Raw genomic sequence first — 25,892 nt, 5'->3', positions numbered from 1 at the left:
CATAATGCATGTGATAGATGTTGATATCTATTGCATAATTCTAATATGTCCAGCAGTTCTCCAGTTCTCTGGCAATGGAGACGGAGTAGAACAATTGTTTTCCAAAGACGCCATGTTGAACGGGACATGATGAGGTTGATGACGCTGAAGAGCAAGGCAAGGCAAAGGAGCCCATGGTGAAACAGAAGGGATGAGAGGAAGAGAGAGCGAAGGAGAGACACAGAAAGATAGACAAAAGACAGTGGCTCAAATCAATGGGGAAAGGAGTAAGGGAGGAACATAAATACTCAAAATACATAAGAGACAGATTTCTGTTTGGTTCTGTGAAACTCCAACTTTTTTGTGTCAGATTTAACTGACAGAATAAGTGAAAAAATTAAAAAGTAGAGGGAACAAAGAGAAACGCCCAAGACGCCTTTGTATGCTTAAATAAAAATTTTATATTGTAGAGTTACTCATTAAGAGAGAAACATTAACATGTGAAAGATCATACAAACTGATGGTCACAGAATTATCTTAAAGATGGTTTTGCAGGAATGAGCTTCATATATAACACTTTCTTCAAAGCATTCTTGATCTCTTTGTTTCTTATACTATAAATGAATGGATTTGACATGGGAGGAATTATGGAATACATGACAGCAAAACTCAAATCTAGACTGGAAGATATATCACTAAGAGGCCTTGCATAAGAAAACATTGCAGTGATGAATAGTAAAGAGACAACAGTGAGGTGGGGAACACAAGTGGAGAGGGCTTTTTTCTGACCATGTACAGAGGGGATTTTGAGCACTGCAGCAACGATCTGAACATATGTGATGATGATAAAGATAAAACATCCTAATGCTATAATGAGGCTTAGAACAACAAGCCCTACTTCAATTAGATATAGGTCAGAACATGAGAGTTTTAATAATTGTGGAACTTCACAGAAGAACTGATTGACATTATTAGAACAGAAGGTATTCACAAAGGTGCTAATGGTGTGCAATGTGGCATGAATCAGACTTATAATCAACCCAATCGCTAACATCTTAACACAGGCTGCCTTATTCATGATTCTCTCGTAATGGAGTGGGTTGCAGATTGCAACATGGCGATCATGTGCCATTATATTGAGGAGAACAAAATCTGATGTTCCAAAAAAAAAGGAAAAGAAAACTTGTGTTATACATCCAGAATACGATATTGACCTGTCGTTCATGAGGGACATAGCCATAGATTTGGGTATTATGACAGAAACTGAACCAAGGTCCACCAGAGCCAAACAGAAGAGAAAAAAGTACATGGGGGAGTGTAGCTGGTAATCTGTGAGAATTGCAATGATGATGAGAAGATTTCCAATTGTTGTGATCAGGAACAGCACTAGGAACACAAAGAAGTGCAAGATCTGCAGTCCTCTGATATTTGAGAAGTCCAGCAGCAGAAAATCAGATATGGAGGTGAGATTGTACATGTTGCCTTCGATCCACATATAATACCTGTAGACAGAAAAAGCAAATAATTTTTAGTCTGCTGGTAGATATATAGTTAAGTTTAGCCAGGCCTGTCTAATAAAACTGAAGAATAAAAGGTAAAGGTTTCCCCTGATATTAAGTCTAGTCATGTCTGACTCTGGGGGTTGGTGCTCATCTCCATTTCTAAGCCGAAGAGCCGCCGTTGTCCGTAGACACCTCCAAGGTCATGTGGCCGGCATGACTGCATGGAGCACCATTACGGAGCGGTACCTATTGATCTACTCACATTGGCATGTTTTCGAACTGCTAGGTTGGCAGAAGCTGGAGCTAACAGCGAGTGCTCACTCCGCTCCCAGGATTTGAACCTGGGACCTTTCGGTCTGCAAGTTCAGCAGCTCAGTGCTTTAACACACTTTGCCGTCAGAGCTCCTAAACTGAAGAATATACAACTCTTATTTTCCCACATCAGTAGAGGAAAATTTGTATTTGTTTCCTCAGAGATGTCTACAGCATAGACTTATTATATCTTTTCTAAACAGCATTAGCAAGAGGAACACAATGAGAACAATCCCAATGACACCCTGTACATAACATATCCCCAATTCTTAGACCTCTTAAATCTCTTCTTAAGATTTGGCAGTTGTTTGTTTTAGCCATTACAGAACTTATCCACAATGTTAGACCTAGATGTAGACCTGCAATTATCCTTTGCAGAACAGCTCTATACCTCATAATTGAAATTTCTCATATAAAACATTGTTCTGAGATTGTGCATCTAGTTATCTCCATTTCTCTGCCTATTTGAGCTTTGGAAAGTGCATTTATCTCTTTTACAAAATACTTGAAAGACCACACAGAGCTTTGAGAATTTCAATATCATGTCATCAGTGCACTGATATGAGAAAAAACTCATTTTAAAATATAACTTTGTTTGTCTCAAAGGTGCAACTAGCTACATGACTTTTTCTTTCCCTTTCCTTTTCTTTTTGTCTATTTCTTTATACATCCTTCAGGATTTTCCTGAAGTGGGAAGAAAATTGCTATAACTTCTTATTGTTCATTTTTTTTAAAACTACTTAGAGAAGATATATGTCCATTTCAAACTGTACTGTTATCCTTGACTGTGAGAGTTAATTCTATATAAAACTACAGAAAGTGAATTTGGTCCATTCTACTTTTCCTATTTCGGGAACTATTGAAAATGATGTGAGGGATAAATGAGACAGGCAGGCAGGCAGCAGACAAACAAACACATATGCACAGAAATGTTGGCAACAGTTTCAGCAAATAAACAAGAAGTCAATGACAATGATTTCCAATATTTTAACAGCTTTACTGTATACTTTACAGCTTCTATACAAAACCATTGGATGTATACAACTTCTTACATTCAAATTTCTCATTTAAGAACTATCAAAAAGATATTAGAATATGTAGGTAGTTAAGGTAGAAAGATAGGTAGGTAGAGGATAGTGAAATTTGGAATACAGTTCTCGCAAAAAAGCAGGCATCAATTACACTTACCCAAATACTTTAAACAGCTCATCACTGCACACCTCCCAGGCACTGTAAGATGCAGATTCTTGGCCGCTTTTCATAACAATGTGGTGTGAGCCAATCTGTCCCCACCATTTGAAATCATTCAATAATCAGGAAAAAATGTGGTGCTTTGTTGATTATTACCCTTTGCAAAAGATGCAGTAGAAACACCTGATATGTAAAGAAAACAGGAACAAAATGTCAGTGAGAGCATTACTTGCTACATATAATTGCAGCATGCCTGGAAGGAACCTCTTTTAAGGCTTTTCAGAGGATTTTGATCCCATGAGTCCAGCACATCTGATCAGAAATCAGTGTTGTATTTTGCCTCATTCCCCATGGGATATTGTTTTATCCACTTCTTCAAGGCAGATCAGACAATGAATACATCTCACTTATTCCTGAGTGTAAAAAAAATCTCATTTGTAAATTCTAGTCTAGGATTTTTCTCAGAGATTATATCTTTCATCTACCTATCTATGTACCTATATCTGGGCAATATATCATAATGCAAAAAGTCAAGACTAAATACATGACCTCCCTGTGAGATAGGGCAAGTGTTCATATGGGCCATTAAAATACCAGGGTTATTTAATGATCCTAGGGTACCTAGAAATTCCTAATTTGTGCCCTGAATCTGTAAAAGCAATTTCCCTTTGCTTTTGTGGACACTGGGTTCAGAAAGACCTAAAAACATGGGGGTCTTTCCTGGCAATTCATTTTTTTCAGAGTTTTTTTTTACATGTTGATAAAGTCCAATTTTTTATCAGTGTGTAAGGCAGACCATATACAATCCACCAGTTACTCATCCCTTAGGTATAGCATGTCATCTGAGCTTTGATCTCTAAGATCATCTGACTAAGATGACAAGAGAACCATTACATTGGTCAGAGAGCACTGTGAAACATATGCATTTACACATGGAATTTCCTACATTTCCTATGGAAAATAACAGATATGAAAGCTATGAATCCTTTCTACTGAGAGATGGTCCTTCATAATACCTAGGAAATCAATGACGGAATCTGTCTTTGGCTAAAGGGGATTGACTAGAGTGAAGATATTTCCATCAAATGTCTAGTCACCCTAGGCATTTTTCATAATATGAAATGACAAAAAAATTGTCACTGCAACAGTGACAGGGGAAAAAGGATCACTGGAGGTACATGGGAGCCCATTACTGGAGTTCAGGAATATGAGCACCATTTATAAAATCATAGAATCATAATAGAGTTGGAAGAGGCCCATCCAGTTCAATCCCTGCTGTGCAGGAATGTCATGTAATATGACATATGGCCAAGCATTCTCCTCCTCTCTTAGAAACCGTCATAACGGACAGCTCCTCCCCTTAGCAACGGTGCAAGCAACTGCCAAGCAGTCTCCACCCTTTAGCAACTGGTGTGGGCGGGGCCGCAAGGGGAGGCTAGGCCCCATCCATTCATGAGGAATTACGCAAAGTCGAGGCTTTGAGGCCTAGCCACAGAAAGTGTGTCAGAAGTGATTTCAGAAACTACATGCAACAAGGATGCTACCAAGCGGACACCCAGATGTTTTACCATCCTGTGGGAGGCTTCTCTTTATATATCTGTGGAAGGTCCAGGGTGGGAGGATGAACTCTTTTCTGAGTTTTTTTCATTGAACCAGACTGGGCCACAGCAACACATGATTGGGTACAGCTAGTTATTATTATGTTTATTTATACCCCACTTTATCTCCCCTGAAGGGGACTCAAAGCGACTTAATAAAAAAGTATTAGCACACAATTTAAAATATTCAAATATACAAACATGAAAACATAATTAAATATAAACAATATTTAAACATTCATAGTTAAAAACCATTCAAATATATTCAATGCATATTCAAACTTAAAACCACAGAACCCCCTGAGTTGATCTTAAAAGCCATTGCTAACCAAAGGCAATGACTCTTTTAAGTTAAATAAGTGTTTACAATGGTTTGTTACATTAAAAAGAAAAACCAACATCAGTTAAAGAAGTCAAATAATGCTCCTTAGGAGGAAAACCAATTATCATTTAAGGAAGCAAAGCCAACATCTGTCCAGGAACTGATGGTGTCAGAATGTTTTAGCTATCTGTCATTCATGTACAATTTTCAGAACAACATCAGCAGAAATATTGCTATATAAGAGACACTTCACTATTTCAAAATTGCGTCAGACCAGAGGAGTCAGATCCACCCACCACTCTTCTCCAAGGTACGGAGAGAGATGGTATATTGTAGAATGGCAGATTTGCTGGTAACACAATCTGGCCTACTGCGAGGTCTCTTTTCCAAGAGAAGGAAGAAGAAATGGTAATGTATGCATCACGAGGAGTGAATCTATATATGTGTGTGTGAATGTTTGTGGACCCAATGTAGCTGGAATCTGTATGTCTACTTTCTTCCTATGCATTGCTCTGTGGTATACTCTGATTCACAGAGAACAAAATAAAAGGAACCTTTTTAATGCTTTTTAAATTTTGAAAAGTATTTCTGACAGGAATGCATGTGTTGAGGCCAAATAGGGGAAGCAGATTGAAGTTTGGATGAAAACTGTCCAGTTTGTCCAAGCATTAAGGTCATTCCTGATTTTAAGTGAAAACACCTAGGGTGCAGTTTTCCAAGGACATGGACACATAAAGTATTGTGTTGTCGAAGCCTTTCAGCCATGTTCCAGTAGCATTCTTCCCTGATGTTTCGCCTGCATCCGTGGCCGGCATCTTCAGAGTATTCATCTTTCAGCCTCGTCATGCATTTGTTCAAGAGAAATACAACATAGTGTAGTAAACAAACAAACCTGTACCAAACCACTCAAAGTATTCCAGAAACTTTTCAAGGACTGTCATAATAACAATATCTATCTTGATTTCCTCCCCAGATAATTCCATAATGCTTATGTATCTTTCACGTTCCACATTGGAAGAGATGTAAATGAAACCTAGTCAACATGTTTTTTCAGTTGTTCCACTGAATACTTTGGGGAGGTAATTCTAAGGCCTGTCATTAACTAAAATTATTACGAGCTTCTATCTCATCAAAAAATAGAATGGATTTTCAATTACTAATCTCAAAATAAGGCATGAACAAAATAAGAAATAAACATGAAGAATATATGCCCTTCTGCCTTTCAAAGCTCAGAAGGATAGGCTGTAGATAAGGTCAAGCTGGCAGTTTGAGTTAGTTTTTACCAACCGTGTTGTGTTAGCATTGCCTAGCAGGACCAGGAGATGCTAGAACTGGGCTATTCTAAACAAACCGCCACTAGATGATAATAAATTAGTTTGGCACTGAGGGCTTTGCTTTGAGAGAGAAGGATTCACCCCTATGGTTGCAATGATATTTCTCTTCCTATGGCTACTGGTATTATGCTTTCTTCTTCTGCCCCAAAGTGAATGCCAGGCACTTCCTATTACCTGCTGTTTTCAAGAACTTCTCCGGATACCTCATGAATACTACCAGCAAGGTGATCTCATCATTGGTAGCATCTCATCTCAATTCTTCTCCTTCTTTGATACAATAATCTTTAATGAGCACCCTGATGCAATGTTTATTGAAGATCCCATGTAAGGAATGTTTTATTTCCGTGAAAGGTTGATGAGCAGCTTACTAAAATTCTTACAAGCAGAAAACAGGGTTAAAAAGTAAATCTTCTTAATATTTTAATATTAGCATTACCTAAATGTGTTTGGTCTGTTACAGAACATGCAATGTGCATACTGTTGTGTGTTTTTGAATTCTTGCTTTCCCATTCTTCTTTATGATTTATTAAAACATTTATATCCCACCCTATATCAAGATTGCTCGTTAGATCTACAAAGTTGTCTATTATATCACTTACTGCTGTGGTGCTTATAATTTTCCCTTATTTGTTTTTTCTGTATTTTGTGATCTATGTGTTCCATTTCTGTTGCAGCACAGATTGTAACTAAATGTAGATCTCAATTATTGCTATTTCGCATTTTCACTATATTCGGTTAATTGTTCTTTTACCAATTCTTTTATTACTTTGTAGGCACTTTCTCATTGTTGCTTTTGTTTTTTCTTGCATCTTTGAATGACAAACTTAATAAGGTTTGATTACTGGTAACAATATATTAGCTTTGCATAGCATAGGGAAGGGTTAACACACCTGTGGTGTTTGTTTGCTGTCTGTGCCCCTGTTCAGGAGATTTCACCTCACTTTCTGTCCCTGTGATCATTGGATTTAAAAAAATTAACTTGTTGTGGAAATAAGGATCAGTGATAAAGCTTCAGCGGAGACATCTTTTCCCCATGAATTTCCCCATGAATTTCCTTTCTGAGGGGTAGATTTTTCTCACTTCCTGTTGCCTCATCTTGTTCTTAATATGTAGGCAGGATAGACATGGGCTTTGAAATCACTGGATATTGAAAACTATATTGTAAATCACTGAAGTCTACCAGAACAACTTAATTACACTAGATACAATATCCATAAAATACTACCTCTATTTTTATTTCAGAGTAGTGGTGAAGAATTACCAGCATGTCTTGGCCTTCATGTTTGCAGTCAAAGAGCTGAATGAAAATCTTAGGATTTTACCCAATATCACTTTGGGATTCCACATCCATGACAGTTATTTTAATGTCAAGATGACTTATCGGACCACCTTGAATCTTCTTTTTTGTCTGAAAAGGATTGTACCAAACTACAAATGTGACACAAGGAAGAATATGATAGCTGTCATTGGGGGACTTGATTCAGAAACTTCACTCTATATGGCTACTCTCTTAGGCATCTATAAGATTCCACAGGTAGGACATGTATATGAGGTATGTGGCTTTTGAAACACTGCCACATCTTTGTGGCATTCTGATTATTGGTGTGTGAGAAGCATAGGGGTATAGCTGTAGGGGGCACACTATTACATCTCCCAATAAGAATCTTGCCTCACCAAATGAGGCCCTTCTCTTAGAGAGGCCCTTCTCTCAGTTCCACCACAATAACAGGTGCGGTTGGTATGGTTGGTGGGAACAGGGGGGGGGGGTGGCTTTTCAGTGGTGGCTCCGTGGCTCTGAAATTCCCTTCCTAGAGAAGTACAATCATGCGCTCCCCCTTAATGGCCTTTCAATAATGGCCTTCTGAAATTAAAACTTTCCTGTGGAGCTAGCCTTCCCAGATGAACAATAATAGGCACTGCCAGAGAACTGCTGTTAATATTTACCTTTGAATGTTTTGTTGGTCCTGGCAACTGCGACATGACATTATGAAAATGGAATGTCTTAGGAGCTGCATAACTTATTTTTACAAATAACCTCAGTGGCCTGAGGTTAGGGAAACTTTCATGGTATTTGTTGTAAGTTATTAATTGTTATATATGGAGTGTTCAGATTGGATTACTTTCTAAATTGGTGTATGATGTTTTTAGTTGATTATGTATTTTACGTATTGATGTATATGTAGTTGTGTATTTTAAACTTTTGTATGCCACTTTGAATCCCACCCATGGGTAAAAGCGGGAAGGAAAGGAATAAATGATGATGATGATGATGATGATGATGATGATGATGATGATGATGATAAGCTCCCTCCCCTTGGTTCAGTTTCTAGATAATTCATTCATTTCTAGAACGCGCTTTGAACACGATTTCCTGCTACTTGGCAGGGAGTTGGACTGGATGGCCCATGAGGTCTCTTCCAACTCTATTATTCTATGATTCTATGATCCATTTCCTTTGGTCACATTGCCCATCCTTTCCTTCAGATGCCCACATTCTGCCTTTATGTGTTCTACTGAAGTTTTAAATTATGGTAATTGTAGAAATTTGAACTTTTTTTGAGGGAAAACAATTCTTATTTGGGGACAGTGCTCTCATTATGCCTCTCCACAGTTGTATCTGTGAAGCAGAAGTAGAAAGAGGACCAGCATGGTGTAACAGTTTGAGTTTTGGATTATGAATCTGGAGACCAGGATTTGAATCCCTGCTTAAATGTGCAAACCCACTGGGTTCTCTCAGCCTCAGAAGAAAGCAAAGGCAAACCCCTTCTGAACAAATATCACCAAGAAACTTCTATTCAGAGGCGGTCCAACCATAAGGCGAACTAGGCACTTGCCTGTGGCGCCATCGTCCCAGGGGCGCCATCGTCCTGGGAAGAGGGCACCACTCTCCACCTTCTTCTCTTTTGGGCCTTCCTGTAGCCACACTGGGCCTCCCGGTGCCCGTGCTGGGCTTTCCGGCCGGCGCAGACCCACCTTCGGGGCCTTCAGAAATTGTGAGGTCTACGAATCTTGTGCCTTAACTTGGATCAAAGATTGGCTATTTCTAAAGAACAAGAAAATCTTAAATCTAGAAGGTTTCGACCTAAAAGCCGACTGGCATTTATATATATGGCACAAAGCAGACAAAAACGATAAGAAAATATTCAGAAACCATATAATAAGAACTTCACTAAACAACATATGGGAGAAATATAAAATAAGAATGTTCACCAAAACTCAAATGTGGCTATCGCCACTAGCAATAACTCAGAAGAGTATCCAAAGCAACATAAACTGGCCCACATACAGAGATGTCCTCACAACTCAAGAAAATGAATACGTACTAAAATCACAAGAAGAAGTATTGAAATCATTCGGTCACTTATCATGGATCCACTACAGGCAAATAAAGGAAGAATATAGTAAGGATAAACAAGACGGCTTCATGAAGAAAGACTCAGAATGGGACAAAATTCTAGAGTCTGAAAACAAATTAATTACAAAGATATATAAGAAACTCTTGGAGTGGAATACCAAGGAAGAACAAATTAAGGGAAGCATGGTGCAATGGTCCAAAGACATAGGAAGGCCTATAAGATATGAGGAATGGGAATCAATCTGGAAGAAAAATATAAAACACACATATGCAACCGACTTAAAAGAAAATCAATACAAAATGATTTACAGATGGTACATCACTCCAAAAAAAATATAAGCCATTACAACAAAAATATTCAAATAAAATGTTGGAAGTGCCAGGTGAATGAGGGCAGTTTCTACCACATGTGGTGGTCCTGTCCTGAAACAAAGAGGTACTGGAAAAAAATCCATGAAGAATGTGTAAAAATAATGGGAAAGAAACTACATATGAGACCAGAACTATACCTATTGGGCCTTAAAAATTTGAAATTGAACACAGATGAGGAAAAAATTCTAAACTATCTGGTTATAGGAGCCAGGATTGCCTTCGCCAAACTATGGAGAACAAACCAGATCCCTTCAATCAATCAATGGCTATTAAAAGTATGGGAAATAAAGACCATGGACAGACTAACCTTCCTGATGAAGAAACACCATGGACAACCAATAAAAGAAACCGACTGGTCAATATTTGAAGAATACATAAGGAAAAGACGGACATACCTCGAAGAAATTCCATAAGAACAAACAGAAATATACAAATCTAGCAACACAACATGTCGCTTCAGGAGGCAAACGGACCCCCCCCCCCCCACCCAAATGGACAGTTACCCATGGACTAGCCGACACCACAAGGGGACTACTCTCTGACATCCAAAGACTCAACCGACTCTCCCGGGCCTCTCTCTAGCCCCCTCCCCCCTCCCACCCTCCTAAAACCCACCCCCTTTGCTTTTGTTTCTCCTCCTTTCCCCTTTTTCCTCCCTCCTCTTCTATAACCTCTCTCCCAGGCCCACCCCCTCCTCCCTACCCCTACTTCCCTCTCCCATTTTTGAACCCCACTATTTTAAACCTGTATGCAAAAATACTTAATAAAAAATATTTTTAAAAAAAGAAACTGTGAGGTCTGTGGGAACTTGGAAGCTAGGTATGTGGGGTTTATATATCTGTCTGTAGAAGGTCCAGGGTGGGAGAAAGAACTTTTCTTTGAAGCAGGTGTGAATGTTGTAATTAATCACCTTGATTAGCATTTAATGGCCCTGTGGCTTCAAGGCCTGGCTTCTTCTTGCCTGGGAGAATCTTTTTTTGGGAGGAGTTAGCTGTCCCTGATTGTTTACTGTCTGGATTTCTTCTGTTTTCAGAGTGTTGTTCTTTATTTATTGTCCTGATTTTAGAGGGTTTTTTTTAATACTGAGGGCTATCTGGGTTATCTAAGTCCACACTGCCCTATATCCTTGTTCAATGTTTAGTGCTAAATTTGCAAATATAGTAATTCCTACATAACATTACCATGTATTGAACTGCTTTTTCTATTGATTTGTTGTAAAACATGATGTTTTGGTGCTTAATTTGTAAAATCATAATGTAATTTGATGTTTAATAGGCTTTTCCTTTATCTTTCCTTATTATCCAACATTTTCGCTTATCCAACACTTTTATTTTTCAGTGATTGGCTTGGGGGGGGGCAAAATTCTGTTCGCCTACACTTGAAAAATATCTAGGGCCGGCTCTGCTTCTATTATAGGTTTATCTTATGGTTACAGTCAGAAACAAATTTAAAGCACACAAGAAGTGTACAAATGCAGATTCTGGTATTTTTGGGAACAAAAACCAGATACAATCAAAAGGAGAAAAGGAGAAGAAAAGAGAAGCCAAGAAATATAGAACATTACTAAGATGCACCTTATCTGTAACAATATTTAACCTCAATACCATTTTAACAATATGTTTCCTTTTACACAGGTCTCTCATTATTTATTTGGTCCTGTGCTGGATGTTAAAGCTTACTTTCCTTTTATACATCGTGTAGTCCCCAATGAACAACATCAATACTGGGGGATTGTTGAACTCCTTAAGCATTTCCAATGGACATGGGTTGGGATCGTCACACTGGATGATGACAAAGGAGAGAATTTTGTGCAGACCTTGATACCAATGCTTTCTCTGAACAGAATCTGTGTTGCTTTCACTGACAGAATGCCTCCTCCAACAGACTTTTCTCAATTACATGATGTCTATTTACAGACAGAAAGAAAACTTCATCTTTTCACAGATAACAATGTAAAGGCACTTGTTGTTTATGCAGAGACACATTCCATTTTAGGTCTGAAATATTTACTGGTACAAACAGGAGATGTGACAGTTACTCTAGACAGAGTCTGGATTATGACAGCCCAATGGGACTTCCCAGCATTACAGTTTCACAGGCATTGGGATATCCAAGTCTTCCAAGGAGCCCTGTCTTTTGCAGTTCACTCCAATGAGGTGCTGGGATTCCAAAACTTCCTCCTGGGTATCCATCCACACTCACAAAGCAGAGACAATTTCATCAGGCCCTTTTGGGAGCAAGCTTTTGACTGTTTATTTTCAGAATCCAATGAATACAGAGAAGGCAATGGGACTTGCACTGGGAAAGAAAAACTGCAAAGTCTTTCAGGACCCTTTTTTGAAATGAACATGACTCCCCAAAGCTATAGTATATACAATGCTGTCTATATTGTGGCACATGCTTTGCAGGCCATGTACAAACGGAATTCCAGGCATAGGCTGGCAAAACCAACTCCAGTTCCACAACCTTGGCAGGTATGATATCACAACTAAAACAGCTCTCCTGCCATGTGACATAAAGTCCAGTAAGGCAGACCCCAAGATACAAACGTTCGACTTACAAATGACTCACATAATTAATAACAGGGGTGAGACAACAGGAAGTGAGAGGAAAATCTACCCCTAGGAAGGGAAATTCACTTGTGAAAGAGTTATGATGGGGGAAAGGTGTCTACACTGAAGCCTTCTCACCAATCCTTGTTTCCACAAGTCAATTTTTTCAAAATTCAATTATCACAGGGATAGAAAGTGAGGTGAAATCTTCTGAAATGGCACAGACACCAAACAAACACCACACAGAGGTGTAAATCCTACCCTATGCCATCCAAAGTTTATATATATATATATATATATATATATATATATATATATATATATAGTACACTTTTTAAAGTACCTGTTCTGACTTACAAACAAATTTAACTTAAGAACAAGCCTTGTTTGTAACTTAGGGACTGCTTGTATATGATTCTGGATTTAGCATACCATTCTATTCAGATTGTGGATCAGTGGCTGCACTTTATATACCTACTGAGTTGGATTGAGATTGTTAAAATGATTTCTTTTTAAAATAATTCCAGTAACAAAGGTACGTCAGTTATATTTGACTCTGACAGGTTTAGGTGGTTTGGTCAGTGTGTGTGTGTGTGTGTGTGTGTATAATTTATTGCATCTCGACTACCTTATAGATCTGTCCAGATGGAAAGGTAGATATTAATATTTTACTTCAAATAGCACATTTTAAAGATTATTATAGGCGAGAAGGAGGGAGAAATAGATAAATAGTTCATCATGTAGATTTGATTGCTATTATTTCTTTAAGTGCAACTTCATTCTTAGGGAGAATTTCACTTATTTTTTATTATCATGACCTAAAATAAATAAATGTTCAGCAAGTTTCCGGAATAACAATAATGATTTATTGCTCTTGGCAACTGACATGGGATGCTTGTAGTTTGGAGTGACATTTACACTGCTATCATTAAGTTATGGGTGTTTGTATTTTATATGAAATAGTTGATGAATAAACCTCAGCATGAAATAATACAGCTATTTTTATATCTCTTGCTTTCCATACTTTGAAATAGCTGTTTCTATCCTCTGTCCTGTAGCTTCATTCCTCCCTGAAGAGAATTTCATTTAACAATAGTGCTGGAGATCAAATGTCCTTGGATGATAAAGGTGAATTGCAAAGTGGATTTGATATTATAAATTGGGTGACTTTCCCAAACAAATCTTTCTCAAGGGTGAAAGTAGGAAGGATAGATCCATGGGCCCCACAAGACAGAAGATTCTCCATTAATGATGAGATCATCACATGGTACCACACATTCAACCAGGTAGGTGATGGATAATATTGGTCTGGGAGAGAAATCTGAGGGATGAAAGTCCCAACTTCAATCATAGTGCAAGCTCTTTTACTATATACATAGCATGTTGTTCCAAGTGCATAAAAGCCTCTATGACTCTGACTATACACAAAAAAAGAATATTTTGCAAGGTTTCAATCCTCTTTTTAAAAAATATCATTTTTATATTCCATTTCTACTTTTTATCCTCCCTGTGTAGCATTAAACCTAAATTTGCTTGCATTCCAGTTTGTTTTCTGTGTCTTATTTGCAAACATTTAGGGACATCGCCTAAATTATCCCCATAATATTAATGCTTTTATCACAAAAGATACAACTACTTCATTTTCCTACCACTGAAAGTAGACTTTTTTGGATTACAGAACTAACAAAGTTTGACTTGATCCTCCTTGGAAGTATTATGTCAACATGAGAAGCTTTTTGTCATTGCAATTTGAAAAGGCAAGGGTACATTTGGGGATTGTTGTCCTTACTATGTATCCTCAAGTCAATTCTGAGTTATGACAATATACTATAGGGTTTACTTGGCAAAATGTATTCAGAAGTTTGCTAATACCTTCCTCTTAGGTTGAGAGACTATCATTTGCCTAAGGTTACCAACTGATTTTCCATGGTTGAATAGGGATTAGAATCCTAGTCTATTGGACATTTCTCAAGTCATACCATTTGTCTGGTGCAAAGAGTAAATGCCTACATCTGATTCCATTCGTTTATACCTTCTGAAGGAACTGCATTCACCAAGTATTTATATATCCTTGTTTATATGGACAGATGGCACCCTCTTCAGTATGTAATGATAATTGCCACCCAGGATCAGTTAAGAAGAAAAAGGAAATGGAGCCATTCTGTTGCTATGATTGCAAACCATGCCCAGAAGGGAAGATTTCTGATAAAAACGGTAAGGGCAAGGAACACCATCATAAAACTAAATCCAGCAATAGTGCACTCCTATGGATGTCTACTCATAAATAAACTCTATTGTGTGTAGTTCTTTACTCTCAGTAAAGAAGCTATAGGATAATATCCTAGGTACATATACAATAGTTTAGTTTAGATTACACAATCTCTTGCAAAGTAAACTAAATTAAGGAAAAGGTTATTTAGATGAAACTAGCAAAATCAACATCATGCTCTGGAACACAGCTCGGGCTGTGGCGCAGGCCCGAGAGCAGCTGCACTGAATCACTGCAATGAATCACTCTGACCAGGAGGTCATGAGTTCGGGGCTCGCTCGGAGCCATGTTTGTCTTGTCTTTGTTCTATGTTAAAAGGCATTGCATGTTTGCCCATATGTGTAATGTGATCCGCCCTGAGTCCCCTTCGGGATGAGAAGGGCGGAATATAAATGCTGTAAATAAATAAATAAATAAATATTTACACATTTATTTTTCCTTATAGAATATTAGTTAATAAACACACATTTAGTAAAAGACAATCAAGTTCAGGTGATCTCCTTTCAAAAAAACCCTAAAGCCAGATAGTGTTGGAGACTAGAATGAATTAACATAAAAGTCATAAACAGAGAGTTTGTGATATGTTATGGATGTTAGGAGATGTTTGTTTCATTTTTGTCCATAGTGTGTGCCTTCTGATAAAATGTTATAAGCTTTTGTCTGGCATGGTTTCATATTTCCTAGAAAATACCTCTTCTTGAGCCCATTGTTTTAGTATATGAATGCTGGATGAGCAAAAGCAAATGAGCTTTCCGCTCAATGTCAAACGGGCCTCTGAAAAAATGTGAGGTTTTATCTCATAATTTTTGCTTTTGTAGAAAAAGTAAAATTTTGCATAAAAACCCATTGTTGCCAAAAACACACAAATTTTATAAATGTTGTTTTATATAAAACACAATTTTCATACAAAACATTATTTCTAGAAACATATCTTTTAAATACAAAATTGTAGAAAATGCCACTAATTTGCAAAAAAAAAAACCACATGCATTTTTGAAAATGTATTTTAGCAGAAATGTGTTTTGCACAAAAAAGCATAATTTTTGAATGGAATGCACTCTTGTTTGAGGTGAAATATTTAGTGTCCTTCCTTCCTTCCTTCCTTCCTTCCTTCCTTCCTTCCTTCCTTCCTTCCTTCCTTCCTTCCTTCCTTCCTTTTTTTCCTGTAGACATGAACATATGTACCCCGTGTCCAGAAGATCAATATCCAAGTAGCAATCAAGACCACTGTATTCCTAAGGCTTTAAACTGTTTGCTTTATGCAGAAACTTTGAGCATCATTATCATTTTTATGACTTTTTCATTTTCCATGATCACAGCTTTGGTGTTAGGAATATTCATTAAATACAAAAACACTCCTATTGTTAAAGCCAACAACCAAGATCTCACCTACACTCTGCTCATCTCTCTCTTCCTCTGCTTCCTCTGCCCATTGCTTTTCATTGGCCAGCCCCACAAAATAAAATGCCTCCTGAGGCAAACCACTTTTGGCATCATCTTCTCAGTTGCTATTTCTTCTGTGTTGGCAAAAACCATTACAGTGGTGTTAGCATTCATAACTACAAGACCAGGATCCAAGATAAGGAAATGGATGGGGAAATGGATGGCAATTTGTATTGTACTCTCCTGTTCCCTCATTCAAACTGGTATTTGTACTGTGTGGATGAGTATTGCCCCTCCATTTCCAGATTTTGATAAGTACTCCTCACCTAAAGAAATAGTAGTACAATGCAATGAAGGATCTACCTTTATGTTTTATTGTGTTCTAGGATACTTGGGACTCCTGGCTGTTGTCAGCTTTGTGGTAGCTTTCTTTGCTAGGAAGTTGCCTGATGCTTTTAATGAAGCCAAATTCATCACTTTCAGTATGTTGGTATTTTGCAGTGTGTGGTTGTCCTTTGTGCCAAGCTATCTGAGCACCAAGGGAAAATACATGGTGGCTGTGGAGATCTTCTCTATCTTATTTTCTAGTGTTGGTTTACTGGGCTGTATCTTTTTCCCCAAATGCTTTATAATTATTCTGAAGCCTGAGTTAAACAGCAAAGAATATTTGACAAGGAAAAACAGAGCTCAGTTATTTGAGTGACATTATTTATAGTCCCATGTCTGGAATTTTGCAGAAGAAAGGGTTTTTAATGGATTGGCTTATGCAGTTGTTGCATTTCCTCCAATATTAGAAAGGATATAAGGGCAAGAGTCACTGCAGGTATTGATGTCTACATCAGTCCATCACGCACTCCAGCTGTGTTAATCTTTTAAAACATTTGGTGTTTTAAACCATTTCTATATTAAACCATTTCCAACCATTTTTATGGGCACTACAGATACCAGTTGTGTTTGTCAAAGCAGAAGGATTGGCCTTTTTCGTGAACAAATAATTGCAACTTCTAAAATAAAGCTGTTGTTGTGTGGGATGATGTCTCCTTTGTTATGAACATGAAGAAATCAGTTAGATAGATAGATAGATAGATAGATAGATAGATAGATAGATAGATAGATAAACCTGTCTGTTAAATAAACAGTAAATCATCACTTGTACTTAGTGCCCATCCTGAGCACTGATGGAAACAAAATACTTCCCATTTTTGTTTCCAAATAAGAAAGAAGAGAATCTCCTACCATGAAAAACGGGGAATGCACAAATACAGTACTTGAAAAGTCTGTAATTGTACTTTGCAGTTGTGATGTAAAAATGTAATTGTACTTTGCAGTTGTGATGTAAGAGAAAATCCGAGAAATCATATGGGTCTAGGCACTATGTTTTTTAATATGTTTTAATTGTACTTATATGCTTTTATCTGTTTTTATTACTCCATGTGTTTGTTTATTTATATGAGTAATGCGGCATTGAATTTTGCCATAGTGGTAAGCCGCTTTGAGTGAGAAGAGTGGGGTAGAAATATAGTAAATGAATAAATAAATGTTTTCTTTTGCTCTCATGGTCCACTTATTGTTTTGAACAGAATTTTACTTGAATTTCTAATAATCAATGCAACTTGCCTTTCTTGTAACCCATTATTCACTCCCAGAGCCTCACAGAAATGGGAAAAGTGCAGGAATACACCAAGGAAATCTTTTTTTTTTTTTTTTTTTTTTTTTTACAAAATACATGCAGGTTAAAATGGGTAAGCATTTCTTTGGCCTGAAATGAGCTCAAAGAGGGGGGGAAAGGGAATAAAAACATTATGTGAAAACCCTCATTGCGCAACAGAATTTTGAAAGGCGCATTTAGAAGACTGTAAATCAAGAACTCATGAAAAAGGAAAATAAACAAAGGGAATTCTCTCTCCACTTTTGCCTAATTTGGGGGAAATGAATTCTAACCTCAATATAATTCTTTCTCAACTGAATGTGCAAGAATGATGGGCAAGTGTTTTGAAACACCATATAATATTTTTTCCCTTATGATTTGTAGAATCTAAGCTGGTTAGAGACCAAGTCCTGTGATCATTAAAAAAACCAAGTTCTTTCTTCTCCTTCTCAGTTTCAAATATAGTGCTCAGTAATTTGTGAAGTTAATAGGATAGTATATAGCACTATCTTCAGAAAACAGATATAGAAAGGAATAGCTGAAAGTCAGAGCAACAAGGAGCATTATGACATCTTAAAGATGTCATAAGGTTTTGAACATGTAAGCTTTTGTGGATCTGTATCATAATAAAAGCTTAGTCTCTAAGGTGCAACAAGTCCCACTTTTTTGATAGTTGCTATAATAAACAATGTAGCTGTGTCATGTAGTTATTAGAAATCAGGAGCCTTCCATATAATGATGGGAATCGTTATGGGAAAAGTACATGTTGCTGGGTGACAAAAATAAAATGTTAGATCTCACTCTTCTGCTCTTCAATGCGTGGTAGAAGAGAGGCTGAAAATTTCCTCTCTGCTTCTGATTGATCTTTTTTATTGAGAGCATGAAACTTGTTTTGGAAGACAACTTTGTCAAAAGAGGCATTAATCAGATAAGATACCAAGAATGCATAACTCTTGTGCTACAGAATCAGAACTGACAATCTTCAAAGCACTAAAAAGTTTTAAGACAAGATTATTATAAGACAATCTAGCAAGACACATGATTGGCCACAGGGATTCAATTTACATACCAACCAATAACATCAATTGGATAGGCTGGAACAAGAAATATTTTTGTTAGTTGGTTAGTTTGCTTATTAGTTTGCTTATTCGTTTTTTTTGTGATGGCCCCATTTTAAGCAGTGTTCTACCATGAGCTGCAAATATTATTTTCAAAGGCAACAAAAAGTTAAGAAACTGAATATTCCATAATATTCTTAAATTAATATAAGACCATTTTCATTTCATAATTGTGTCTTTCTACTACTTGGTTTTGGCTGATGTTCATTCTAGTTTAAATGTTATTTGTTTGTTTACTTTGTGGTTGCCTTTAGGATGCCTTTTCTCAGAAGGCAATGGTAAAATAATTTAAATAAATCAGTTGTTAGATCCTACAAAGGAATGGCCAACAGTTTCATACCAATTATGGTTTCTTTGAAGTCAATTTCCCTATGCCAATTCTGCTGTAGATTACCTCTATTCTCTCATTATCTAACAAAATGAAGTTCAGGAATGTGCCAAAATGATGGATATTTCATAATATCATTCCATTTGTCACTGGGATTTAAAGCAGACAGAATACTGAGAGCACTGGTGTACTTGCTAAACCAGGAACCTTGGTCCTATTTCCCAAGGCAGATAGATGCTGCATGCTTGCAGCGATATTGAAAAATTACTCATCTGGAATCTATAGAGAAAATCCAAGCTGGGAATTGAGTTCATGTAAAGTTTGTACCTAAAAGTATTGGGGAAAAAATCAGTTGACAAAAAATACGTAATCCCCACTGTAAAAAAAAATAATCATATGAGTCAAGACTCCATGCAGCACGCAATCCCCTTGAGCACATTTCACTGGAATATTTATCTAACCTGAAATGCTAGTAACGTGGGCTTGAAGAAGGCAAAAATACAACAGCTATTAAGGTCGGTATGAAAGATTTTACATCATTCCAGGTCGGTATCAAGGTCTTCTCCAGGATGAAAACAATTGATCATTGCTTGCAATGAAACAAAAAGTTCAAGACTGCTGAACAGGTAAGATATAATGAATGAGTTATTATACAGTTACTATTGTTTCTGAATTCTTTGTAAGCTCGTGTAAATAGGGCTGCCAATTTGGCTTTAGAAAGGGACTGAAGCAAATTCAAGGACATGGAACTTTATCAATATTTATGTGTCAAACTGGCTATCTTTCACATGCAAAATCAGAGGCATTATGCCTCCACATATCAGCAGATGAGTTGATGATATAATGCAGAAATATATCATGGATGGAATCCTGTTGGGTCTGTTCTGACTGCTACACACTGTGATTGTTTTAATTTCATAATCCCTACAAATACCCTAGTTTAGGGGATTTATAGGAACCATTAAAGTCTCCCATAATCCTTATATGATATAGCCACTGCAATCAATTGAAGGGAGGGGTCTGTCCCCCTGTTGATCAGGAAGCGGCCAGGTGATGGTCCCAACCAACTTCTCATGCAAGTGATCTTCAACATAAGAGAGAAGTGCATAAGGGGTCCTACTTTTTCTTGTCACACTAAAATATTGCTCATAGGATAAGGTGGAACATCAGTTAGCTGCTACTCAGTTGAGATAATTGTGGCAGAATTAACTGTCTAGCACTGTAACTATGATGCTTATGCATTTTAACTGCTCAAAAGATTCCAGCCAATATTATTTAACATTTTTCATTCATTCTCAAAAAAGACACAATGATTCTCATTCCAGATTATAAAATGAAGCGAATGAGGTTGAGAGATAAAGGTTTTCTCATGCATTGTACTAAATAGTATCTAAGAACTATAACCTTAGATAGACCACAATTATATGTTTTTACTGTTCTAATATAGCGCATATCCTATGTAAGATCATACTACGTACTTTTGACATTAATATTGAAATCTGAAATATATGCAGAAAGTCTTTACTTTAATAGTTGTGGACTATCTAAGGTTATAGTCCAACACACCTTGGACAGGAGCACATTGAGGAAGCCTTTCTTAAGACAAAATACACAGTGCTATAGGAAATGTTTAGAAAATCACTAGCATTTGACATAATGGCTCTTGAGCCATTATGTACCACTGTATAGAACCAAATGGACAGAGATGGGATAATATGTAAAAAAAAATAATGAAAAATTGGTCTCTTGAATAATAGGAAACTTGAACAAGAAAAATATTTTACTGTTTGAATTCTTTACAGTGGATTACTTATTCTGCACAAAATCCACAAGATAGCTAAACGTATGTTAACAAAATCCTCTTACAGATGGAGTCCCAACATGAGATGGTGAATGAAACGACTGTCACTGAATTTATACTCCTAGGACTCTCCAGCCAACCAGCGGTGCAATTCTCTCTCTTTGGTCTCTTTCTCGTCATTTATTTCGTAACCTTGATTGGGAACATTTTTATCCTGCTTGTGATCAGCTTGGACAAAAGACTTCACAATCCCATGTATTTTTTCCTTTTCAATCTCTCTGTGGTGGATATTGGATACACAACGTCTACTGTCCCCAAGATGCTTCTGAATTATCTTTCCCAAGAAAAGACAATTTCCCTAGCAGGTTGCTTCACCCAAATGTATTTCTTCATCTCCTTTGGTGGGATTGAGTGCCTCCTACTAGGTGTCATGGCATATGATCGGTATGCAGCTATTTGTCACCCGCTACACTATAATGTGCTGATGCGTCCAAAAGTGTGTGCCTCTCTTGCAGCAACTGCTTGGATTCTTGGCTTGTCTAACTCAGGGGTACACTCTGGCTTGATGTCTCATCTGTCTTTCTGTCGGGATAATGTCATTCAGCACTTTTTCTGTGACATCCCACCTCTGTTCCAACTCTCCTGCTCAGACACTCAGGTCAACCAAATTGTTACTTTTGTAGTGGGCGGAAGTGTGATCATGGGTCCATTTCTGGTTATCCTGGTGTCTTATGTCTATATAGTTGTAGCTATCCTTATGATCCGCACAAAAGAAGGGAGGCTGAAGGCATTCTCTACCTGTGCTTCTCACCTGACCGTAGTGAACATATATTACGGAACTATCATCTTCACATACATACGTCCAAACTCCAGCTACTCCCAGGAACAGGACCGGATCTTGCCTGTTTTCTATGGCATCCTAACACCTATGCTTAATCCAATCATATATAGCTTGAGGAACAAGGATGTGCAAAAAGTATTCAAGAAAGTAATGCAGGGAAAATAGCAGGGGAAAGGATTCAGTTTCCAAAGTTGAAATGACTATTGACTGGGTATGATCCAGCCATAATTAACCATGTCTATGTCCCTTTGATTTCAGGATAGTAATGGACAATGTTATGGAACCCTGGTGGCGAAGTGCGTTAAAGCACTGAGCTGGAGACCGAAAGGTCCCAGGTTCAAACCCCGGGAGCGGCGTGAGTGGCTGCTGTTAGCTCCAGCTCCTGCCAACCTAGCAGTTCGAAAACATGCCAATGTGAGTAGATCAATAGGTACCGCTCCGGCGGGAAGGTAACGGCGCTCCATGCAGTTATGCCGGCCACATGACCTTGGAGGTGTCTATGGACAACGCCAGCTCTTCAGCTTAGAAATGGAGATGACCACCACACCCCAGAGTCAGACATGACTGGACTTAGCATCAGGGGAAACCTTTACCTTTTAATGGACAATGTGTTGTGATGTGTCCTATTAACATCAGTGAGGATTTAATGTGATTAACTTCATTATGCATTTAATATACTTTGAATATACTTCCAAAATGTCCATGTTCTAGAAAAAAATAAACAAAACTTTACAAGTCAGTTGAGAGTTTTTGTATTATTCCTCTATATCCCTTATCTTTGCAATGGCTCAGAATTTCCTGGTAAGTATCAGAAGCAGTTCCCTGATTTTTTAAAAATGGAACAAAGATGTTTCTAACAAATATAAACAGGGTATATTCTATAAACAGGTAACACTACATTAATTGCCATAACACAATACTCTGGAACAATGGGTATTTCGGTTTTACAAGGTCTGCCAAAGAATGCTGGTGGCTCATCAAACTACAAATCCCAAGATCCCATAGCATTGAACCATGGCAATTAAAGTGATGTCAAACAGCATTAATTCTACAGTGTAGATGCAACCCTTGGTTGCTAAGGAACAATAAAAGATGACTTCAGCAGTCTCTTCAGCAACATGGAACTCAGCTGAACAAAAATCTATCTAAAGGCAGCTGTAAATTTCACAGCGGTTACTGATTCAGTTGCTATAAGCAGTGGTTCCCAACATTTTTTTGTTCAGGGACCACTTGACCAGAGACCACTTTGACCAGGAACCACACTCCAACATTAGTACCAAAGGGTTTACAAATCAGTTTTTGGTCAGTTCAGTTTGGTTATGTGGGGTGCTGATCCAGAAAATTGCATTGGATAGACCACATCAGCTCTAGTTTCTAATAAAGAACAAATGCCACCCAGTAGTCACCATCTGCTCGGCCAGAGAAAGTCATTTTTAATAATTTTGAGCTGATGTGGTCTATCCAATGCAATTTTCTGAATCAGCACCCCAAATAACCCCAGGAATAGGCCTAAAAACAAAGGCACCAAGATGTCCCCGCTTCCAGGTGCCACATGGAATGGCTCTGCTCAGGGGGACGGAGGAAGAGGAGAAGCAACAGTCAGGAGGGTTCTTGTTATGCCTTTCATGGGTAGTCAGCCTTTCCCCCCTTGACATCCCTGCTGTTTCAACACTATAAGAGGGTTTCATGAGACTGGTCACTCTTGTTGCAACAGTATAGTAACAGCGAGGCCGCAGACCATATTTTAATTCTTGGGGATTAGTGGTGGTCCCACAGATTGGGAACCACTGCTATAAAGTAAAGAAAGTAATGGTTGTAATGAGTAAATAAATTATTGGTAAGTGTGCATAACATGGAAAGCTTAATGCATTTCAATTTCTACCTGAAATTCAATGGGTAAGACAAAGAACTTCCAACCATCTCTAATTGTGCAACTACACTATAGAATTAATGACGTTTGACACTATTTTTAACTCCCATAGCTTAATGTTATTGTTATCTGACACTTGAATCCCAAAAATAGAATTTCAAGTAAATGACCTCAAGTTACCCCCCACTGAGCAGCACTGCCACATTTTCTTTTTTTCCCCATCTCCACATAATAAGACTCAAGATTCCAGAATCTCCTCTTCAGCCTAGCCACTCAGAACTGAGATCAGAATGCAGATAATCAAACAGATTGCTAGTTGGTCAATGTCATACAAGGGCACAATGAATTCCACTTAAAGTTGGGTCCAGGCTCATCACCACAGTTCTACTCTCCATTGTTTCACCGAGGGAGCTAGGAAATCCCATCGGCCATCGTCTTAGGGCCATTCCACTTTGATAGTAATCAATACCTCCATTGTCCACATTTCCTACCTGGGAAGTCCCCTCCAGGCTGAAACTCAAGTTTTCCTCCAATGAAAACGTATTAAAATCCTGTCATACACACCCTGCCATTCACAAGCTGTAAAACATGACAGCAATGAAAGCATATCAAATTAATAATGCAGTGGATTGTAATTTGTACCAATCAGAGTAATGTCTGTTATTCTCTAAGATCTATAAAATACTGATGTCTGTAAATGGAAGGCATGTTAAATCTGGAAAATTCCCATGACATTCTTCCTTGGCCAGCTGTAGCAATCAACCTCTGATGCCACCCTTATCACTGTGTGTCTTGATTGGGAAACATTGGAGCTGGCACACCCAAACAGATCCTGATATTTCAGATAACTAAATAGAGATCAACACTATGGACTCCAGGGAGTTGAAGTTTTACAAGGAAGTTCTATTAGCCCACCTAGGAGATTTTGGGGAGCAGTGCCAAACACACACAAAAACATTTTTCTTTGCCACCAAATGCCCCCAAAAGCTTCGAGAGAGAGGAAACATTTACACCAAAGTTTTAGATCCCTGAGATATTTTTACAATATGAAATGATACACAAAAGTGACAGGAAAAAATAGTCTTTGGCGGTGCCAAGGTGATCACAAAATGACTTTGGGGGCCATGTAGCCCATGTACTGTACTTTGTTCACTACTGGAGTACATTAGCAGATATAGATGCTACACACTTGCACTTATGTTCAAAGGTTACTCATATGAAATCTATAGAGAAAAATCTGAGCTGGGAATTGAGTCCAAGGAAAGTGTTTATTTAAAGGCATTAAAGGGAAAATCAAGAGTTTACAAAATGAAATTCCTGCCATAAAAAGTAATTGCATGAGTCATGTAGTTCCCCTGGGCATGTCTCACTGGAATATATCTAGCCAGAAATACTAGTGATGTGGGCTTGTAGGAGACAGAGATACAACAGGTTGGTATGGATGATTTAAAAATATTTTAGGATATCAAGATCTTCTCCAGGATGAGAAGAATGGATCACTGCTTGCAATGAAACCAAACATGCAAGACTACTAAACAGGTAAGATATTATGGAAGGGTTATTGTATAGTTATAATTGTTTCCTAATTCTTCACAGGTATATTGCCAATGCTATAGAATTCAATTCCATGAAATGTATCTTTAGAAAGAAACTAAAGCAAATTCATGGAGATGGATCTCCATTAATGGTTCTCTTTCGAAATGGCTATCTCTCCTGTAATATCAGAAGAAATATGCATAAAAAGCAGTAGATCTGTTAATGATATAATTCAGAAAATATATAATCCTATTGGGCAGTTCTGAATGCTTCATATGTCTGATTCTTTCAATTTCATGCCTTTGCAAAACTCCTAGTTTAGGAAATTCATATATACCATGAAAGTCCCCAATACGTTTTACTGGACAGCAGCCACTGCAATCAATGGAGCACATAATAGAGATTCTGCAGTGCAAATATCATGCTACTACTCAATCTGTCTTCCTGAGACAGCCAGAGCAATCTTTGGTATGATGCCGGAATGCCATGTCTTGTTTTGCTCAGAGACTTTGCTATAAATCCTGCACTTTCAAAGTAAGTAAAGGCAGCCTCCAAGTTACAAATGTCTGAGTTACAAATGA

General features: G+C 37.8%; 3 protein-coding genes across 5 annotated transcripts in view; 2 read left to right on the top strand and 1 right to left on the bottom strand.

The window, feature by feature from the left end:
* Positions 1–422: 422 nt before the first annotated feature.
* The window catches only part of LOC100562963 (olfactory receptor 14A16-like), a 37,258-nt gene continuing 11,788 nt past the window's right edge, over positions 423–25,892 (bottom strand). For 2 of the 3 annotated variants that reach the window (XM_062957225.1, XM_062957223.1), the window contains exons 2-3: positions 2,982–3,167; positions 423–1,481 (exon numbers count right to left, since the gene is read on the bottom strand). In XM_062957225.1, coding sequence (XP_062813295.1) covers positions 512–1,481; positions 2,982–3,055 — 1,044 coding nt within the window. In that variant the 5' untranslated portion in view covers positions 3,056–3,167 and the 3' untranslated portion in view covers positions 423–511. Of the gene's footprint in view, positions 1,482–2,981; positions 3,790–25,892 lie in introns of those variants that run through there. The other variant, XM_062957224.1, reaches the window with a different exon arrangement.
* On the top strand, positions 10,708–20,329 carry LOC103279793 (vomeronasal type-2 receptor 26-like). Its single transcript, XM_008116548.3, has 4 exons — positions 10,708–12,439; positions 13,576–13,803; positions 14,605–14,731; positions 15,956–20,329. Exons 1-4 carry the CDS (start codon positions 11,582–11,584, stop codon positions 16,870–16,872), a joined length of 2,130 nt encoding a protein of 709 aa, XP_008114755.2. The 5' UTR covers positions 10,708–11,581; the 3' UTR covers positions 16,873–20,329.
* LOC100563162 (olfactory receptor 5AP2) lies at positions 20,328–22,626 on the top strand. Its single transcript, XM_008116471.2, has one exon. It carries the CDS (start codon positions 21,132–21,134, stop codon positions 22,068–22,070), a length of 939 nt encoding a protein of 312 aa, XP_008114678.2. The 5' UTR covers positions 20,328–21,131; the 3' UTR covers positions 22,071–22,626.

This window comes from Anolis carolinensis, chromosome 6 (assembly GCF_035594765.1).
Source record: "Anolis carolinensis isolate JA03-04 chromosome 6, rAnoCar3.1.pri, whole genome shotgun sequence".
NCBI lineage: Eukaryota > Metazoa > Chordata > Lepidosauria > Squamata > Dactyloidae > Anolis > Anolis carolinensis.
This window is presented reverse-complemented; position numbering and strand designations above follow the sequence as displayed.

What these genes read in the sequence shown, in the direction of transcription:
- LOC103279793 (XM_008116548.3), top strand. Translation starts at nt 11,582, where the DNA reads ATGTTTCCTTTTACACAGGTCTCTCATTATTTATTTGGTCCTGTGCTG. An exon ending in GGTACCACACATTCAACCAG is followed by an intron (nt 13,804 to 14,604) that starts GTAGGTGATGGA and finishes TTATATGGACAG; the next exon opens with ATGGCACCCTCTTCAGTATG. An exon ending in GAAGATTTCTGATAAAAACG is followed by an intron (nt 14,732 to 15,955) that starts GTAAGGGCAAGG and finishes TTTTTCCTGTAG; the next exon opens with ACATGAACATATGTACCCCG.
- LOC100563162 (XM_008116471.2), top strand. Translation starts at nt 21,132, where the DNA reads ATGGAGTCCCAACATGAGATGGTGAATGAAACGACTGTCACTGAATTT.